This window comes from Rhizophagus irregularis, chromosome 1, assembly GCF_026210795.1.
Source record: "Rhizophagus irregularis chromosome 1, complete sequence".
Classification (NCBI taxonomy): domain Eukaryota; kingdom Fungi; phylum Glomeromycota; class Glomeromycetes; order Glomerales; family Glomeraceae; genus Rhizophagus; species Rhizophagus irregularis.
In genome coordinates, this window is record NC_089429.1 from 4,454,105 (window position 1) to 4,475,987 (window position 21,883).

Sequence of the window (21,883 nt, forward strand, 5' to 3'; positions counted from 1 at the left end):
AAAATATAGTGAGTTACGAGTTAATTAGAACAAATTTAAACAAAAGTTATACAGAATTATAAAAGTAACATATAATTAATGTGTAATTCGAAAGATTATAGAAATAAAAATAGTATGAAATAAAGAGTTCAAGTGGTATTACCTATAGTTTCTAAATTGTACAATTCAGTATTTACTATCGTATGTCATAAAAATATATTAATTATTTTATATAACAGCATATCAAACAACCAAATTCACACTTAATAAATTTAATTAATTTCAGTTTAATTTTAATTGATATATAATATACTAAATACCACCTAAATAAAACTTGTTATCTATTAATGAACTTGATTGACTAAAATAATTATGTATAAACAAAAAATTTCCCTAGATAATAAGGCGATATGAAGTTTCTAATATCAAAATTTACTTTAATTTAAACTGGTCGCACGGGTTTTAATTTTTAAGGGCAAAATTTTTTTATCATCTAATCATGTATCAAGAAATTTCACATATTAAAATTTTGTATCAATTTGCATATTATAATATTATAACAAATAAATACTATTTAGGTAAAATCAATACATTCTTAACTTTAGTTTATCATATGACACAATTTTAGAGCAATTTTATTGGTTAAACACAAAAAAATTAAAATTTGGATCAAATTTTTATAACTTTATGTCGCCGGCTATACTAATTTTCGCCCCTACTTCTATTGATTCTGGCTAGTGAACCGTGTCCGATTGACCAACATTTGGAATTTTTTGTTTTGTAATCATTTGTAATCATCCGGACCCATGTCTTCTGCCGTCATTATATGGAATCCAAGCTAATTCCACGTCGGATCCAAGAGGCGAAAATTAGTATAACCTATGATGAAGGCGCAGCAATGATTTTCGGAAATATTTATCCATATGGCTAGTACAAAATCTTTGTTGCATAAATTATTGCATAAATAAAGTTTAATTTTTTTTTTAAAAAAAATTTTTTTTTTTTTATAAAGAAATGGAACCGAGTTACAGTAAAAATTACAGGGCAAGAGGATATTCATTAGAACAAGATTTGAGATTATTAATAAATAATCCAAAATATAGTGATATAGAAATTTTATGTGAAGATGAAAAGAAATTACATGGTTGTAGGGCAATTTTAGCTGCAAGGTCCGAAGTATTTGATAGATTACTTTATAATGGAATGAAGGAAAGTTATGATAAACAAATTTCTTTTCCAAAGATTAGTTCAATTGGAATGGAAATAATATTAGAATATATATATACGGGATCAATTAAAGAAGAATCTTTAACAAAAGATAATACTGTCGAAGCATTTTACGCTGCCGACTATTTTCAATTACCGGACCTTCAGGATTTTATCATGAAAACAGTTAAGAATACCAATTTTGCAAAAAATTATTCACCAGAATTATTATCTAAAATTTCGGAAAAAATTCCATTATCGGAAGATAATATCTTTTTAAATTTATTAGTTGAAGCGGTAGCAGCTATACCATTAAATAATATTGAATTTGGTCGATTATCTATTGCAGGTCTTAAATATCTTTTATCTTGTACAAATGAAAAGAAAAAGCCTTTTGCAACTCCTGAATATGAAGTTTTTCGATATAGTGCTATTCTTGCAGCAAAACAAGTTTCTAATGATGCACATAAAATTCTTATAGAACAGTTACCAACCCTTGAACAAATAGAAAAGGTAGTGAATTCGGCTAAAGTAGAAAATGATGATAAATTAATTATCGATCAAAAGGTTGCTAAAGAATTGGAACCTTTAGTGAAATATATTGATTTTATGAGAATTGATGGACAAATTTTGGCCGATATTATTGAACCATTAGAAATTATCCCAGCAACTGTTATTTTGGATATTTATCGACAAAAAGCAAGATTAAATAAATCTGAGTTAAATGATACTCGAGGAATACCTATCCAAATTTATTCAAAATATGTTTGGGATGAGTCTGAATGTGGATCAAATGTTCTTATTGAAGATAATGGAAAAATTGTATATTTAAAAAGTAGAACTGGTTCATGGCGAAATGTTAGAGCTAAAATGGTACTAGAAGGTAAAGGAATTTTTGAATGGGACGTTATTATGGAGAAAGCTTGTGTAGATGCCTGGGTAGGAGTATGTGCACCAGAAAATTTAAGTTATGAATTCTTTGCAGGAAGGCAACCAACTGGATGGGTATTAGGTACCAATGGATATTGCGCTAATTCTAACAAGGGAATAATTTACTGCTCATCTTTCGGAGATGGTACAAGAATTACTGTTCATTTAGATATGAATAAAAGAACTTGTTCTTTTACAGTTAATGGTACAAAATATCCGGAAGTGTCAGCATGGAATAATTTACCTGCAAAGCTTTACCCAGTAGTATCTTTTAATCATCCTGCTCGACTTAGAATTCAGCCTCATCAGAAAGATGTTTAAATTATAGGAAATTATTTTATCATTTTTATATAAGTTTATTAAAAAATATTCTAATCGGAATACTAAGAGGTGTATTTATTATAGATTTGTCCCGATTGAATTTACTCTAATGTAGAGGAGTGAATATATTAGAATTTTTCAAAGTTTGTCAAAATGTTTTGGTTTAGTATTATGAAATTTGTATAGCTATTAATGTAAAAGGTGATAAAGTATGCGATATATGGTAAAATTTATTTTTCATAATCAAAGTAGAAAACTTGTTTTATATTTATCTATACTTATAAATGACTAGGGAAGGGGAACCGTTAGACAGTTAGAGCATCCGAAGCGTTATAATAATTAACTCGGCACTAAACTATTTTTTATAATTTAATATATTTAATAAACTTTATACAACTTTAATTTATTTTTTTTAAAAATATTCATTTTAGTGAACATTTTTTTTTCATACATTTTTTTTTTAGTATATATTTTTTATTACTGATCGATAAAAAAAATTTATTACATGTTTAATTTATATAGCAACGCAACTTTTTTTTACAATAAAAAAATAATTAATAGTCATATACTGTACATCTGTACTAAAATTTTATTGGCCATTACACGCGGTGGTCTTGAGTGTCCTCTGCTGCGCTTCAAGAAATCATTTTAATATTTACCCTATAAAAAACTGGATACGTTTTTTATAAAGTTTTTGTGATTTTTTTCCTTAGAAATAACGTATCATAAGAGAATACGGAAAAATGCATTAAACTAACGAGAAATTTTTGACAAAAGTTATATAAGAATTATAAGAATAAAATATAATTATTGCGTAGTTCAAAAGATTATAAAATAAAAATAGTATGAAACAAAGAGCTTAGTGTAAATTTTAAATCGTATAGTTCAGTATTTAGCGTGTCAATTACTGTCTAGAGCACTCCTAAGTCTTTTACAATTTACCCAGATTAAAAATTGAATAGCACCCGGATACAACTTCTATCCTGACAATACTAAAAGAATTTAATATACAAGACTTTAAATTTTGTATTAAATATGCAGATTTTTAAAGAAGTGCTAGACGGTAATAAGCAATGAATCAAATTTATTGGTAGCACAACATTTAAACGAGATGAAAATGTATCAAATATTTAACCAAATTCACACTTACTAAATTTTAAAATTGACAAGTTACAATACTTGACGAAAGAAATTATTTATACAGTATATTGATTTCAGTCTAATCGAAGTATAATATACTGAATAACAACTTCAGTAAATCATTATAATCATGATAAAGGCGTAGCAATGACGGATTCACGGAAATGCTTTGTTCCATATAGTTAGTACAACATCTTTGTTACATAAATGAAGTTTCATTTGAAAGTTGAAAAAAAAAATTTATCGCCGTTTTCAAAATGATGTATTCAGTTAAATTGAATAAAAAAAAAGAAAACCGAAAACCGGACGAAAACCGGACGAAATATGGTCAAAAAACGGACGAAAACCGGGCGAATATTGGTATTCGAATATACAATCACAAATAAATTGCGTACACTATTTTGAAAACGGCGATAAATAAAAAACTTCACTTTTTATATAAATAAAGAATTTTTTTTTCTTCTAAGCAATAACGAGAGGATATTCATTTAAGAGTTATTAATAAATAATCCAAAGTATAGATAGAGAATTTATGTGAAGGTGAAAAGAAATTACATGGCTGTACCGCTGTAGAACAATTTTAGCTGCAAGTTCCGAAGTGTTTGATAGATTCCTTTATAATGAAATGAAGGAAAGTTATGAAATTCCTTTTCCAAATATTAAATTCCATTGGAATGGAGATCGCAATAGAATATATCTACAATGGATCAATTAAAGAAGAGTCTTTAACAAAAGATAATATAATTGAAGCTTCTTACGCTACCGACTATTTTCATTTATCAGGTCTTCAGAATTTTATTATCAAAACTTTCAAAAATAAGATAAAAAAAAAATCACAATGAAAATAATTCACCAGAATTATTATCTAAATTTGCAGAAAAAATTCCATTAACGAAAAATAATATTCTTTTAAATTTATTGGTTAAAGCAGCATTACATACCATTGAATTTGATCGTTTGTCTATTGCAAGTCTTCAATATCTTTATATTGTACTTATGAAAGAAAAAGCCTTTTGCAACGAAGTTTTTCGATATAGTGCTACTCTTGCAGCAAAACATGATGCGTATAAAACTTTCATGGAACGATTACCAACCTTGGAAAAAATAGGACAGGTAAAAAACTCAGTTTAAATAAAAATAAATCTATCACCCAAAAAGTTGCTAAAGAACTGATATCATTGAACTACTAGCGTTAGAAATTATTCCAGCAAAATAATTTTGAATTTTTATTGACAAAAAGCAAGATTAAATCGATTTAAATAATATTCGAGGGATACCCAACCAAATTGTGTTTTGGAGGATAATGGAAAAGTCGCATGTCTGCAAAGTAAAACTCAAAGATGGCATAACGTCAGAGCTAAAATGATACTAGAAAATAAAGGTATTTTTGAATGGGTGTTATTATAGAGAAATCTTATTTAGATGTTTGGATTGGAGTATATACATCAGAAGATTTAAATCATGAATTTTTGACGGGAAGGCAAACTATTAGATAGGTATTACCGTATTAGGTATTATCGGCGAGTGTTTTAATTCTAAAAATCTAATTAATTATTGTCCATCATTTCGTGAAGACGGTGCAAGAATTACTGTTCATTGGATATGAACAAAAGAACTTGTGCTTTCACAGTTAACGGTACTAAGTATTAGGCAGGAGGTATCATAATGGAATAATTTACCATCAAAGCTTTAGTTATAGGAAAAAATTATGTCACTATATCAAGGTTATTTCATAACAAAATAATCAAAATTAATAATTAATATAAAAACTATTCATAATGTAGATAATGTAGATGAAAATAGAGTTTATCAAAATATTTTTTGCGGTTCGTAAACTATTTTGCAGTTATTATGAGCGCTGTATGAACACCATTCGTAAAATTTTTCAAAGTGAAGCGCTATAATCACGTGACCATCAAATGATAAAAAAAAATCACTATCTCAGAAAAAAATATTCATTAAAATAAATATTAAAAAAAAATGAAAAAATGTAAAATATATATATTAAAAGTTAAATAAAATGTTATAAAAAAATTTTTGCAAACTTTTTATAATAAAAGTATTACATTATTAACTTAAATAGTAATGACACTTTTTATTTTACAATGAAATAATAATCAATAATCAATATCTTACTTCCTCTGCTGCGCTTCGAACAATAATTGTAAATTATCGTACGGTTATATATGACCATAACATGTTTTAATTTTAGATATTTTTTATAGTATATTGACTAAAGTTTATTCGTAGTATCAAATAAACTATATTGATTTATGTTAAATGTAATATTATATACACATATAATACATATTTTACTATTGATTTACGTTAAAAGTAATATTACAATTATTAAAAATATTTCCTTGTAAGAATTCCTTGATAGAGTCATTATCTGTTATCCAATTGGATATTTTGCGACTTTTGAATTTCCTGTAACGGTGCTTCTTGTAAAATGTTATTTTCTATTAATATAGTATAATTAGCTTGGCTTAATTTTTTATGATAATTATTATAATATTTGAATTTATAATTTTTAATATAAAGCAACAATAAGAAAATAAAGAAAATACCTTTTTTTGATGTTGCATTTTCAAGAACAGAGAAATAAATGAAAGAAAGAATTTATCATTTGATTTAAATAGATTTTACTGATAAGTACAATAGGCTTCTTGTTATGGTCAGTGCCGTACGATAATATATTAATAAAATATAAATCAAATCAATATTTGTCGTAGCATAACTTTTAAACGATATGTTGTTTATATATATATATATATACATAAGTACCAAATTCAAACGACATGACAGTCTGATCAATATATAATCTATTAAGTAAACTTGTTAGTTGTTAGCTACTATTAGGAAATAAATGATTTTGATAGAGACTGCGTATTATTAATAATCATGAAGGCGCAGGCGCGCAGCAATGGTTATCGGGAAATATTTGTTCCATATGGTTAGTACATCTTTATTGCATAAATATTGGAATAAAAAAAAAATTTTTTTACTTTTTTTTTAAAAAAAAATATAGTATTTTTAAGAAATGACGAGAGGATATTCATTAGAGCAAGATTTAAGAGTATTAATAAATAATCCAAAGTATAGTGATATAGAAATTTTATGTGAAGATGAAAAGAAATTACATGGTTGTAGAGCAATTTTAGCTGCAAGGTCCGAAGTATTTGATAGATTACTTTATAATGGAATGAAGGAAAGTTATGATAAACAAATTTCTTTTCCAAAAATTAATTCCGCTGGAATGGAGATCATATTAGAATATATATATACGGGATCAATTAAAGAAGAATCTCTAACAAAAGATAATATGATTGAATCTTTTTACGCTGCAGATTATTTTCAATTAACAGAACTTCAGAATTTTATTATGAAAACGTTTAATAATACACTAGAAGAGAATTGTACAGAAAATTATTCACCAGAGTTACTGTCTAAATTTGCGGCAAAATTTCCATTATCGGAAGATAATATTTTTCTAAATTTATTAGTTGAAGCGGTAGCAGTTATACCATTAAATAATATTGAATTTGGTCGATTATCTATTGCAGGTCTTCAATATCTTTTATCTTGTACAAATGAAAAGAAAAATCCTTTTGCAACTCCTGAATATGAGGTTTTTCGATATAGTGCTATTCTTGCAGCGAAGCAAGTTTCTAATGATGCTCATAAAACTCTTATGGAACGGTTACCAACCTTTGAACAAATAGAAAAAGTAGTGGATTCAGCTCAAGTAGATAATGATGATAAATTAATTATCAATCGTCAAAATGTTGCTAGTGAATTAGATCCTTTAGTGGAATATGTTGATTTTATCCGAATCGATGGACAAATTTTGGCCGATATTATTGAACCATTAGGAATTATCCCAGCAAAAATAATTTTGGATGTTTATCGACAAAAAGCAAGATTATATAAATCTGAGTTAAGTAATACGCGAGGAATACCCATCACAATTTGTTCCAAATATGTTTGGGATGAGTCTGAATGTGGATCAAATGCTCTTATTGAAGATAATGGAAAAATTGTATATTTAAAAAGTAGCACTAGTTCATGGCGAAATGTTAGAGCTAAAATGATACTAGAAGGTAAAAGAATTATTGAATGGGATGTTATTATGGAGAAAGCTTGTGTAGATGCCTGGGTAGGAGTATGTGCACCAGAAAATTTAAGTTATGAATTCTTTGCAGGAGGACAACCAACTGGATGGGTATTAGGTACCGGTGGATATTGTTATAACTCTAATAAAGGATCAAGTTATTGCCCACCATTCGGAGATGGTTCAAGAATTACTGTTCATTTAGATATGAATAAAAGAACTTGTTCTTTTACAGTTAATGGTACAAAATATCCGGAAGTGTCAGCATGGAATAATTTACCTTCAAAGCTTTATCCGGTGGTGTCTTTTAATTATCCTGCTCGACTTCGAATTCTTCCTCATCAGAAAAGTAGTGATTAAGTTACAGAAAAAATTGTGTCATCATTTGGTTTTTGTCCATAATAAAAACGTTTTATATTTTATATTTATTATAAATTTATCACGAATGATTTATATTGTGAATATGATGCTGAACGGCTAAACTGGCAGAACAAATAATTGATAAATGTAATTGCTTTAAACACTTTACAGGTAGGTAAAAAGATCTTTTAATAGTTTAGATGATTAACAAATTTCACAATAATCTTAAAAATCATCTTTTGAAGCTTTTATTATAATAATATTGATTCTAACAAATTTATATTTCTCTTTATACTACAAATCTTGAAAGATTTAATGTTTATGATAAAAACGAATAATTTTCAGGATTAGAGGAGAAATGGAAATACAAGTTCATAGTAGATTTAGTTATATACAATGGTGAAGAATGTTTTTAACATTAACAACTGAAATATTGTTTAAAATTAGTTAAAGAATTTGATTTAATTAAAAATAATTATAGATATTTATAAAAATTTCAGGGGAGTTTCATAATAAAAGAATGAAGTTATTTTGCATAATCGATTTCAAATCGAGTCCTATAAAACTAATATAATTCTACAACTACTATAATTAATATTTAATTTATTGGTAGTTTAACCTGTTTGCTTCAATTTTACTATTTTACTGGTTTATTGAGTAGGAATTTTAGACCTGAAGAAGTTAATGTTATGCAATTTGGAGGTTTGAACATTCGGATTTGATATTAAAATTATATAATGGTTATTACAAGATTAGTTGTTTTAATAAAGTATTTATTTTAAAACAGCATTAAAATAGGATAAATAGTTATTAACCAATATAAAATAATTTTTTGTTTCTTCAATAAATCGTTAAAATAGTTGTGGCTAGTGTGGCTAGGTTATTCATTCTACAACCCTATTATGCATGATCAAACTTTTATGAATTAATCATCAAGATATTTTGGTAGGCTAATTGAGATACATTTCTTGTAACATGAGTAAACAAAAAGAGAAAATTGTTTAGGCTATTTTCCCTCATTTGAAAATGATGCAAAATTACTGTTCGTTTGAAAATGAATAAAAAAACTTTACGGTCAACTGTGCAATGTATCTGAAAAGTATTAGGGTAGAATTATTTGCCATCAAAGCTTTGCCTTGTAATATCATTATGTTCATTTTTATATAAATTTAATTAAGAATTTGCTTGATATTGTTCTAAGAATAATATAAATCAAGGTTTAATTAGTAAGTCATAACGAAAACATTATCATTATTTTCATATATAATATGGAAAGTTATAAAAGTTGAGGACTAAAAATTATTTGTTTTTTTTGTAACTATACATACATTACAATAGTACAATTTTCTATATTGAGTTCAATAATTGATGTTTTAACATGGGTCATTTTTTAATTTACAGATTTATAATTTTTTTCTATTCCTAACTTTTTTTTAAATTATCGGCGTTAATTTCGTAGTACAATCTGGATAAAAAATTATGAATCTGTCTATTCACAAGTTTACTTCTATATATGAGCGACAGAATTCAATTAGGAATTGAGTTAACTCAGAAACGTTAAGAATGTGGACCAAAAAACCAGGACTTGAAGAAGTAGAGTTTGACGGACATTTATGATCATGTGATCATGATCTGGTCGTTCCAAAAAAACAGATCGTTCGTCAGACACGCCGCAACCCACTAATCACACCACCACACCAATGAATCCAACTCATATCACTTACTTTTGGAAGAATCTCTGATATCCAAGAAATGTTATATTAGCGTAATTATTTATTCTTTTTATTTTTATCAAAAGGAAATACAAAGTCATAACGATTTTATCATTCCAAATTTGCAAATATTTAGAAAATTTTTCTTTCAATTTCTTGATCAATCGTTGGTTACCGATTTTTGGATGAAGAGACAGTCTACTTTTACATGTGACTTATCTGTAACTTTTCTTATTCAATGAAAGATTATTAGTATTTATTACATTATTGATATACCGTGCACATTTAAAGGAGATTTAGTATGTCTTAAACAATTACAACACATATTTATTAATGCTTGCTCTTGGCCAGATATAGTTAACCTATAAACCGTTTCTCCTCCACATAGAGGTGGCGAAATTATTTTTAAAATAAACTTTCTCATCTTACCCATATTATCATATTTATTATTTTGAACTATGGGACTAAGGACCAAGGATTAAACACAGGTTTCTCTACCCAATTTTAAATTTTATATTCATTCAAGTATGATTTGATGTGTGGAGAGTTGGCTGTACCTTACCTTTGTTTTACTTGACGAAATATAATAGAAGAGGAGAGAAAAAGATAAAAGTAAATCTTTTTTATTAATTCATGAGTTATTTAAATATTGAAGTAACTATCGATACTCATTGATTATTAGTCAGCAGGTTGAAGATCAATGTGCTGACCCGTTTCTTTGCTATTATTTATTATGTCCGATCATTATTAAAATTATAATAATTAATTGCAAAATGTTTGGCATAAAATAATTTCAGCTAAACTAGCTAAACTGATTTTTGATGCATAAACAATCACACGTCCAAAAATAGTGCTAAATATTCATTGATTCATGCGAAGGAAATCACATGACATAATCCTGATACTTTTTTTCGGTTACTATACAAAAATGTTTAATGGTTTAAAGAATTTATTTCATAATCAGAGAAATTGTTATACATACAAGTTAAAATTTATTTGATGGGAAATCGAATTGTGGAAATTTCGTGTATTATTACAAATTAATAAAAAATTACAGTCTGTTCAATGAAGCATACGAACTTCTGTTTATAAATTATTATCTATAGAACTAAGAGCGCTCTACCTAAAGCATGGCTTCTTATATAATATAGTATTAACAAAAAAAATATATATATATAAATTTGAAGTTAGGAATCAAGAAATTTAATTTATATTCAATAAATTTATTTCAAAATAAATAAATAAATATAATTAGACATACAAAATATATATACATAAAAATTCATAAAATTTTTTACTAAAAATATCTTCTTTTTAACGAGGCTGAATTCGAATTCGGCCAGGATAACATAATGATGCAACCGGATAAAGCTTCGATGGTAAATTATTCCACGCTGATATTTCTGGATATTTTGTACCTTTAACTGTAAAAGAACAAGTTCTTTTATTCATATCTATATGTACTGTAATTTTTGCTCCATCTCCGAATGATTGACAATAATTATTGTATACTCTATTTCCTGAATAGCACCTACCATTGGAACCTAATACCCATCCAGTAGGTTGGTCACCTGCCCAGGTTTCATAATTGAAATTTTCTGATGCACATACTCCAACCCAAGAAGCACTACAATCTTTCTCAATAATAACATCCCATTCAAAAATACCTTCATTTTCAAGTATCATTTTAGCTCTGATATTTTGCCGTACACGAAGATCGTTTGTGGCGCGTACAACTTTTCCATTATCCTCAATAATAAGTTTTGACCCACGTGCTGATTCATCCCAAACATAATTGGATTCAGCAAAATCAATTGGTTTTTGTGGTTTTCCTCGAATTCCATTTGAATCAGAGTCATTTGATAATGCTTTACGTCGATAAACACTTACAATTATTTCAGATGGGATAATTTCCAATGGTTCAATGATTTCAATTAATATTCGAGCCTTAATTTGATTGAATTCAATAAATTTAATCAAAGGCTCCAATCTTTTAGCAACTTTTTGACGATCAGTAAATTCATTTTCTAACTTGATTGAATTTGTGTTTTCCAATTGTTCTAATGTTGGTAATTGTCTCATAAGAATTTTATGTGCATCATTAGAAACTTGTTTTGCTACAAGAATAGCGCTATATCGAAAAACTTCATATTCCGGGGTTGCAAATGGTTTTTCTTTTTCATATGTACAGGATAAAAGACATTGAAGTCCCGTAATAGACAATCGACCAAATTCAATATTATTTAATGAAATATTTGCTACTGTTTCAACTAATAAATTAAGAAGAATGTTATCTTCTGTTAATGGTATTTTTCCCGAAACTTTAGATAGTAATTCCGGTGAATAATTTTTTGCAAAATTAGTATTCTTAAGTGTTTTCATAATAAAATCCTGAAGGTCTGGTAATTGAAAATAGTCTGCAGCGTAAAAAGCTTCAATCGTATTATCTATTGTTAAAGATTCTTCTTTTATTGATCCGGTATAAGTATATTCTAATATAATTTCCATTCCAGCGGAATTAATCTTTGGAAAAGAAATTTGCTTTTCATAACTTTCTTTCATTCCATTATAAAGTAATCTATCAAATACTTCGGACCTTGCAGCTAAAATTGCTCTACAACCATATAATTTCTTTTCATCCTCACATACAATTTCTAAATCACTGTATTTTGGATTATTTATTAATAATCTTAAATCTTGTTCTAACGAATATCCTCTCGTCATTTTTTTTTAAAAAAAAAAATTTTTTCTTTTTGCCAGCCGATGATTCATTCTATTTTTGAACTATAACCTTAATATTTGTACTATGTTGTACTAATCGGAAAATCATTTGTCCGAAATACTTTAGCTGCGCCTTCACGTTACTCATTAAATAAATCACAACATATTTCTCATACAATGCAATAAAAAAATACTTATATATATTTCCCTTTTTCAATTTATCTGCTGTTTATAATTAATTATTCTTATCATTGAAAATTGCAGCAGGAGCGATATTATTGTATTTACAATGTATTTTTCCGAAAGGATATTTTTTTTTAATCATACGTTTTAATAGTTAAATCCATATATTAAATTAATTGGTATTCTTTTTTGTACCAATAGCAAATAATATTATTTCAATATCACATAATATTAATATAATTTATGTGACGAAAATTTAATAAATTATTTTTTTTATTAAAAAAAGCGAAAAAAAAATTATAGAGCGTATAAAAAAAAGTTAAGTCACAAAATTTTTACTTAAAATATCTTTTTTTAATGAGATTGAATTCGAAAACGACCAGGAGAAGCTAATGATACTACTGGATAAAGCTTTGATGGTAAGTTATCCCATAATGATACCTTAGGATATTTTGTACCATTAACTGTAAAAGCACAAGTCCTATTGTCCATGTCTAGATGTACTGTAATTTTTGCTCCATCTCCAAATCTAGAACAATAATTTCCTATTCTTTTTCCTGAATTACAATAACTACCATCTGAACCCAATACCCAACCAGTAGGTTGATTTCCTGCAAAGTATTCATAACTAAAATTTTCTGATGCACATACTCCAACCCAAGAAGCACTACAATCTTTCTCAATAATAACATCCCATTCAAAAATACCATTATTTTCAAATAACATTTTAGCTCTGACATTTTGACATATATAAAGATCGTCTGTGGCACGCACAACTTTTCCTTTATCATCAATGATGAGTTTTGGTCCACATACTGACTCATCCCAAACATAATCGGATTCAACAAAATCGATTGATTTTTGGGGCCTTCCACGAATTCCATTTGAAATTAAATCATTTGATAATGCTCTACGTCGATAAACACTTACAATTATTTCAGGTGGAATAATTCCTAACGGCTCAATGATTTCAACTAATATTCGGGCCTTAATTTGGTTAAAGTCAATAAATTTAGTTAAAGGTTCCAATTTTTTAGCAACTTTTTGATGATCAGTAAATTTATTTTCTACTTTTATCATTTCAGTTTCATTTTCTAATTGTTCTAATGTTGGTAATTGTCTCATGAGAAGTTTATGTGCATCATTAGAAACTTGTTTTGCTGCAAGAATAGCGCTATATCGAAAAACCTCATATTCTGGGGTTGCAAATGGGGTTTCTTTTTCATATGTACAGGATAAAAGACATTGAAGACCTGCAATAGATAATCGACCAAATTCAATATCATTTAATGGTTTAACTGCTACTGCTTCAACCAATAAATTTAGAAAATTATTATCTTCTGTTAATGGCATTTTTTCCGAAATTTTAGATAATAATTCTGGTGAATAATTTTTTGCAAAATTAGTATTCTTAACTGTTTTCATGATAAAATCCTGAAGGTCTGGTAATTGAAAATAGTCGGCAGCGTAAAAAGCTTCAACAGTATTATCTTTTGTTAAAGATTCTTCTTTTATTGAACCAGTATAAGTATATTCTAATATAATTTCCATTCCAGCGGAATTAATTTTTGGTAAAGAAATTTGTTTTTCATAACTTTCTTTCATTCCATTATAAAGTAATCTATCAAATACTTCGGACCTTGCGGCCAAAATTGCTCTACAACCATATAATTTCTTTTCATCTTCACATAAAATTTCTATATCGCTATATTTTGGATTATTTATTAATAATTTTAAATCCTGTTCTAACGAATATCCTCTGGTCATTTTTAAAAAAAAAAATTTTTTTTTTTTTGAAACAGAAGTTTCCTATTTTTGTACTATAATTATAATATTTATTATGTATCACAAATTAGATTTGCACTATGTTGTACTAACCGGAAAATCCTTATATCCCGATACACTATTAGCTGCGCCTTTATGTTTTATATACTCCTTCATTAAATAAATCAACATTTCTTACAATGCAATCATATATACTTATTGTGTAGTATTTAGGCAATAACGTGCTGTTTTCGATTGAGGCCATTTGACAGGGTACAATCTGGGCGCCAAATTGCTGAAATCGAAACAGCAGAGTCTTGAGAGATCTATACAATAAGTGTTTTATTATATAGACTCAAAGATCACACTATTAAATCGGTCACGAGTTTATCATAGTCTATTTAAGGTTTTATGTAATGATTTATAATGTAACAAAGCAGTATTCATTTATTATATATATCATCAATAAATTTATTCAACAGATTCAACAGATGTAAAAAAAGTACAGTGTGATCCTATAAGGATATATTATTGTTTACGTGGCCAAATCTTTACCAATCATCTGCTATCATTGGTTAATAATCGTGATATTTATCAACGCAAAGCACAATAACTTATAATAATAAAGATATTTATATACCGTATATATTTTCCTTTTTTAGATGATTACTAATTTATACTTTGTTTACATATGATTAAATATTCTTATTATTGGAAATTGCAGGTGCAATATTTATTATCTTTACAATTTTTTTTAAAAAAATGTATAGGCGCGCAAAAGGTTTTTGATTTTTCCGAAAAGATTTTTTTTTTCGTATGTTTTAATAGTACTTTTTTTTATCATAGTAAATAAATTATTAATAAATAAATTAAAGCTTATCATTTTTACCATTTTGTTACGTACATGATCGTCATTTTTTTTGAAAAGAATCACGTTTTTTTTTAATTTTCTTAATAGCTAAATCCATATTTATGCGTTTATTAGGTTAATTTTTTCAACAACCAGAATTACCCAATAGAAAATAATATTAAATCATAATTTAACAAATTATTTCTTTATTTTTTATTAAAAAAAAAAATATATATAAATGTATATAGCGTATAAAAATGTTCAAGTTATTAAATTTGTACTATTTTTTGATGAGGTTGAAATTCGAATACGGCCAGGAGGTGTAATAATACTACAGGAGAAGCTCTTGAAGTTAATTGTTCCAACCTTATATTTCTGTTGACTGTAAAAAGTACATGTTCTTTTATTCATTTCTAAATGAACAGTAATTCCTACACCATCTCGCTCCAAACGAGGGATAATAATTACATGTCCGATTACCAAATTCACAGCAAGAACCCAGAACCAATACTCACTGAGACTGAAAAATATATCATCAAAATGTAAATAAATTAAATCTTCAAATGAAGATAATGGATTAGTTAAAATCATTCTTAAAAAATATATAAGAAACCAGTATGGTGACTACCTATTTTCTGGTCAGAAATCAAAGAAATAATAAAAATAGCAAAAAGAGAAGCCCAAGAAAAATATGATATAACGAGAAAAAAAGAAAAAACTGAAAAAACTGTAATAATAATCAAAGAGTAGGAAACTAAATAACTTCATGTTATATGGTATCCCCGACAGCACAGAATAATAAGAATGAAGACAACAATAAAGAAACAGTAACCAAATTATCTATCTTTAATGAAAATGATTTGATTAAAGTATATAACGATCATTTGTTATAATTCTAGAAATTTTCACTGCTTACTATTTGCTATTGACGTTATTCCGAATTCAGCCTTATCAAAAGAATTAAAGAATGACGTCAAAATTAAATATTAACTATTTTAATTTATTGTTATAAATGATACTCACTAATAGTGTATTTCGTTACGAGTAAAAAGTTACATTATATACGAGTCAAAATATAGTTGTGGGTTTTCCAGAAAACAGCCTAATTTTTTCGTAAATTAACTATAAAAAGTATTTGAACGTTTATAAAATATAATATTTTAAACTATGTAGTATAAATATTTATTTTAGAAACCGCTCGTCTTGTTATTTATTATCGAATTCATTACTTAGCTTAAACATCATATTTCTTTAATTCTTTAGTAGTACACTGTACACGTAAAACCAAATATTGTTGATCATGAAGGCGCAGGTAAATAGTTCAGATCGTCAGATGATCCTCCTTGTACGACATAGTACAAAATTTAAATTACTCACACAAAAACACAAACACACCATATAAACAAAACAAGGCTTAAAATATAATCATTTTAAAAATATTCCCTTTTTTTTTAAAAAAAAAAAAAAATTGTATTTTTAAGAAATGTCGAGAGGATATTCGTTAGAACAAGATCTAAAATTATTAATAAATAATCCTAAATATAGCGATATAGAAATTTTATGTGAAGATGAAAAGAAATTATATGGTTGTAGAGCAATTTTGGCCGCAAGGTCCGAAGTATTTGATAGATTACTTTATAACGGAATGAAGGAAAGTTATGAAAATCAAATTTCTTTACCAAAAATTAATTCTGCTGCAATGGAAATTATATTAGAATATACTTATACGGGATCAATTAAAGAAGAATCTTTAACAAAAGATAATACAATTGAAGCTTTTTACGCTGCTGACTATTTTCAATTACCAGACCTTCAGCATTTTATCATGAAAACCTTCAAAAATACTTTAGAAAAAGATTATTATGAAAATTATTCACCAGAATTATTGTCTAAATTTGCGGGAAAAATGCCATTAACGGAAGATAATATTTTATTAAATTTATTGGTTGAGGCGGTAGCGAATATTCCATTAAATACTATTGAATTTGGTCGTTTATCCATTGAAGGTCTTCGATATCTTTTATATTGTACACATGAAAAAGAAGCCCCTTTTTCAACTACAGAATATGAAGTTTTTCGATATAGTGCTATTCTTGCAGCAAAACAAGTTTCTAATGGTGCATATAAAACTCTTATTGAAAGGTTACCAACCTTGGAACAAATTGAACAATTAGGAAATTCAATACAAGTACAAAATAAGTTTATTACTGATCACCAAAAAGTTGCTAAAGAATTGGAACCTTTGGTTCAATTAACTGATTTTAGGCGAATTAATGGTCGAATATTAGTTAATATCATTGAACCGTTAGGAATTGCTCCGAATGAAATAATTTTGGATGTTTATCGATATAATACATTGTCAAATAATTCAATTTTAAATAGTACTAGAGGAATACCAAAAATGATATATGTCTGGGATGAATCATCATGTGGATCAAAACTTATTATTGAGGATAATGGAAAAGTTGTACATGCACCAAGTAATCTTAATTCACTCCAAAGTGTAAGAGCTAAAATGGTATTAGAAAATAAAGGTATTTTTGAATGGGATGTTATTATTGAGAAAGATTGTAGTTCTGCTTGGGTTGGAGTATGCTCGTCAGAAAATTTTAATTATGAAACCTTTGCAGGTTATCAATTAACTGGATGGGTATTTGGTTCTAGTAGTGGTTATTGTTATAATTCTGGAGATTGTATAAACAATTATTGTCCATCATTTGGTGATGGCACAAAAGTTACTGTCCATTTAGATATGAATAAAAGAACATGTTCTTTCACAGTCAATGGTACAAAATATCCAAAAGTGTCATCATGGAATAATTTACCATCTAAGCTTTATCCGGTAGTATCATTACGTTATCCTGGTCGAATTCGAATTCAGGCTCACCAAAGTAATATTTAATAAATTATTAAATTATTGAAGAAAGGAATTTTATTTATTCATTTTATATTAAAAGGTTAAGATTTGGTTCATATTATTCTTTTACGATATAAATTATGTAATATAAAAATAATAAATTTTTTCATCAATCATTATTTATTTATATTATTTTCACTGTTTTTTTATTTTAAATTATTTCCTAAAAAAAGACTATTTGCTGACTTAACTGAAGCCAAATGTTAAAATTGTTTTAGCATTTATTATTTTAGTTTTAGATGATTGTTACGATTGTTAAAAGCTATAATAAGTTTAAATAACTTACAGTATGTTTAATTTAAGTTAAAATTAACTTTTGTACGGACTTTAATAATTTTTTTGTTATCACGATAATTTTTTTGTCAACACTGCGATATCATAACGTTTGCGCTCGGAGAAAATAGTACGACGGCTTAGGTGGTCGGAGTAAGGAAGGATACGTAAAAATCTTACATCACACAGAGTTACTGCACTTTATTTTTTCTGAAGTAGATCAATCACATCAGTCATTCTTACTCATTATCAGTATTTATAAATCATTTATTTCATTTATTTAAAAAGGGGTACGGTCCCTTTATTTACAGAAATATTTTCTACTTTATCTTTATTTTACAGACATCTTTCAATCCATTTAAACTTTAGATATTATGATAATGTTCAAACTCGCACAAAGTTTACCCAAGATTAGACAGACAATTAGACCCGTTAGACATTGTATTAGACGACAGTCAACAATTGATGAGGAATAATGGTGTTTAGTAAGTTTGTTAAGGGTATAAATAACGTAATTTTTTACTATATAAGAATTAGATAAATAAACCCATAAATCTGAAAAGCTTCGAAACGTTTTTACGCCTGATGTTTTAAATATTCTTTATGCCGGGTGGCCTAATAGGATTTGTCGCTAGTGCTACGTATGTCATATAATTTCACTAATTTTAAAATATAAGTTACGAGAAAAATATTACTTCTTTTGGAAATTGAATATTATTTTACATTAATAAATAACTAGTGTACTTTTGGATATAGTGAGTGAGTTTATTTTTGAAAGTATACTAATAAATTTATAAAAGATTTTTTTATAACAATAGATTGTGTTAGTGAGATTTATAAAAAAATTTTCTATGATTTTTTTTTAATAACAATATATTGGTAATAGACAATTAACTTATTAACTGAAGTTAATAATTGTTTTTAGTAAGATTTTTTTTATAGTTCACAGTAACACTAATATTACTGATAAGTAGTATAAATAAAACAATAGATAACATTTAATAAGGTTAATAAAAAAATTTTCCAAGATTTTTTTAATGGTATAGTACAATAGATAGATATTTCTGAGATTTATATTAATAACAATAGGTATGCTAAATTTTTGGTGATTATTTTTTTTTAATAACAATAATAGATTGGTATCATAGTACAATGGATGGTATAGTACAATGGATTGATTTAATAAAATTTTTTGTGTTTTTTTTTAATAACAATAGATTGGTAATAGACAATAAAAAATGTTGCAAAAACATTAAAAACTGAACTGATAATGAATTGGCAAATCAGATTGGTTTTCAATAATTACTAGTCGCAGTAATAATTGTCTATCACCAATCTATTGTTATTAAAAAAAAGTCACCAAAAATTTTATCATACCTATTGTTATTAAAATAAATCCCAAGAAATTTTATACCTAGTATCTTTTGTACTAAACCAATTAATTTGTCATAAAAAATTCCAGAAACTGATCTATTGTATTAATAAAAAACCTTAGAAAATTCTTTATATCTATCCATTATAAGTTATAACATACCAATCTGTTGTTATCAAAAAATTTTTTATATTGATCTAATGACTCTATTGTTAAAAAAAAGTTCAGAAAGTATATTTATATCAATCTATTATTAAAAAAAAAAATTCAGAAAATTTTTTTATATCTATTCATTGTACCAATCTATTGTTAAAAAAATCTCAAATTTTTTTTATATATCTTAATCTATTTTATAAAAGTTTATTAAGTTATCTATTACCTATTAGTAGTATTAGTATTACTGGAAAAAATTTTACAAAAAAACAATTATTAACTTAATAAGTTAATAATTGTTATTAGTTATTAAAAAAATCACAAAAAACTTATTAAATAAATCTATTGTACTATGATACCAATCTATTGTTTAATATTAAAAAAAAAATCACCAAAAATTTAGCATACCTATTGTTATTAATATTAATCCCAGAAAATTTTATTATATCTATCTATTGTACTATACCATTATATTATTAAAAAAAAAAATCCTAGAAAATTTTTTTATACCAAACTATTATTAAAAAAAGTCTCATTAAATTTTTTTATAAATCTCACTAAACACAATCTATTGTTATAAAAAAATCTTTTATTAATTTATTAGTATACTTTTACAAAAGTACACTATTTTTTTTGATTTTTAGCTAACAAAAACGTCAAGTATGATGTTTTCAGCTAATAAAAATCAAATTTCCTTGATTTTTAATAACAAAAACGTCAAGTCTGACGTTTTCAGCTAATAAAAATCATTTTTCCTTGATTTTTAATAACAAAAACGTCAAGTCTGACGTTTTCAGCTAATAAAAATCATTTTCCCTTGATTTTTAATAACAAAAACGTCAAGTCTGACGTTTTTAGCTAATAAAAATCATTTTCCCTTGATTTTTAATAACAAAAACGTTTTTAGCTAATAAAAATCATTTTCCTTGATTTTTAATAACAAAAACGTTTTTAGCTAATAAAAATCATTTTCCTTGATTTTTAATAACAAAAACGTCAAGTCTGACGTTTTTAGCTAATAAAAATCATTTTTCCTTGATTTTTAATAACAAAAACGTCAAGTCTGACGTTTTTAGCTAATAAAAATCAAATTTTCTTGATTTTTAATAACAAAAACGTCAAGTCTGACGTTTTTAGCTAATAAAAATCAAATTTTCTTGATTTTTAATAACAAAAACGTCAAGTCTGACGTTTTTAGCTAATAAAAATCATTTTCCTTGATTTTTAATAACAAAAACGTCGAGTCTGACGTTTTTAGCTAATAAAAATCATTTTTCCTTGATTTTTAATAACAAAAACGTCAAGTCTGACGTTCTTAGCTAATAAAAATCATTTTCCCTTGATTTTTAATAACAAAAACGTTTTTAGCTAACAAAAATCATTTTCCTTGATTTTTAATAACAAAAACGTCAAGTCTGACGTTTTTAGCTAATAAAAATCAAATTTTCTTGATTTTTAATAACAAAAACGTCAAGTCTGACGTTTTTAGCTAATAAAAATCAAATTTTCTTGATTTTTAATAACAAAAACGTCAAGTCTGACGTTTTTAGCTAATAAAAATCAAATTTTCTTGATTTTTAATAACAAAAACGTCAAGTCTGACGTTTTTAGCTAATAAAAATCAAATTTTCTTGATTTTTAATAACAAAAACGTCAAGTCTGACGTTTTTAGCTAATAAAAATCAAATTTTCTTGATTTTTAATAACAAAAACGTCAAGTCTGACGTTTTTAGCTAATAAAAATCATTTTTCCTTGATTTTTAATAACAAAAACGTCAAGTCTGACGTTTTTAGCTAATAAAAATCAAATTTTCTTGATTTTAATTACAAAATCATCAGACTTTTGATTAAAAAAAATCATTTTTTTTTGATTTTTTAATCACAAAAA

The 21,883-nt window shown here is 26.3% G+C and overlaps 7 protein-coding genes across 7 annotated transcripts; 4 read left to right on the plus strand and 3 right to left on the minus strand.

Moving 5' to 3' along the window:
* Nucleotides 1–993: 993 nt before the first annotated feature.
* Nucleotides 994–2,436, plus strand: OCT59_000912 (uncharacterized protein; the record flags this gene model as incomplete). Its single annotated transcript, XM_025324351.1, has 1 exon — nt 994–2,436. The coding sequence occupies one exon, from the start codon at nt 994–996 to the stop codon at nt 2,434–2,436; it is 1,443 nt and encodes a 480-aa protein (XP_025186712.1).
* A 1,814-nt stretch (nt 2,437–4,250) lies between these two features.
* On the plus strand, nt 4,251–4,707 carry OCT59_000913 (uncharacterized protein; the record flags this gene model as incomplete). The annotated part of the gene is made up of 2 exons (XM_066139201.1): nt 4,251–4,359; nt 4,454–4,707. The coding sequence occupies 2 exons, from the start codon at nt 4,251–4,253 to the stop codon at nt 4,705–4,707; spliced, it is 363 nt and encodes a 120-aa protein (XP_065988626.1).
* A 1,889-nt stretch (nt 4,708–6,596) lies between these two features.
* On the plus strand, nt 6,597–8,111 carry OCT59_000914 (uncharacterized protein). The gene has a single exon (XM_025333481.2). It carries the CDS (start codon nt 6,620–6,622, stop codon nt 8,048–8,050), a length of 1,431 nt encoding a protein of 476 aa, XP_025186714.1. The 5' UTR covers nt 6,597–6,619; the 3' UTR covers nt 8,051–8,111.
* Nucleotides 8,112–11,076: 2,965 nt separating this feature from the next.
* On the minus strand, nt 11,077–12,486 carry OCT59_000915 (uncharacterized protein; the record flags this gene model as incomplete). Its single annotated transcript, XM_025313731.2, has 1 exon — nt 11,077–12,486. The coding sequence occupies one exon, from the start codon at nt 12,484–12,486 to the stop codon at nt 11,077–11,079; it is 1,410 nt and encodes a 469-aa protein (XP_025186715.2).
* A 534-nt stretch (nt 12,487–13,020) lies between these two features.
* On the minus strand, nt 13,021–14,433 carry OCT59_000916 (uncharacterized protein; the record flags this gene model as incomplete). The annotated part of the gene is made up of 1 exon (XM_066139203.1): nt 13,021–14,433. One exon carries the CDS (start codon nt 14,431–14,433, stop codon nt 13,021–13,023), a length of 1,413 nt encoding a protein of 470 aa, XP_065988627.1.
* Nucleotides 14,434–15,541: 1,108 nt separating this feature from the next.
* OCT59_000917 (uncharacterized protein) lies at nt 15,542–15,871 on the minus strand (the record flags this gene model as incomplete). The annotated part of the gene is made up of 1 exon (XM_066139204.1): nt 15,542–15,871. One exon carries the CDS (start codon nt 15,869–15,871, stop codon nt 15,542–15,544), a length of 330 nt encoding a protein of 109 aa, XP_065988628.1.
* An 892-nt stretch (nt 15,872–16,763) lies between these two features.
* On the plus strand, nt 16,764–18,182 carry OCT59_000918 (uncharacterized protein; the record flags this gene model as incomplete). The annotated part of the gene is made up of 1 exon (XM_025313733.2): nt 16,764–18,182. One exon carries the CDS (start codon nt 16,764–16,766, stop codon nt 18,180–18,182), a length of 1,419 nt encoding a protein of 472 aa, XP_025186717.2.
* Nucleotides 18,183–21,883: the final 3,701 nt, after the last annotated feature.

Coding starts and splice junctions, on each gene's coding strand:
- OCT59_000914 (XM_025333481.2), top strand. CDS start 6,620: ATGACGAGAGGATATTCATTAGAGCAAGATTTAAGAGTATTAATAAAT.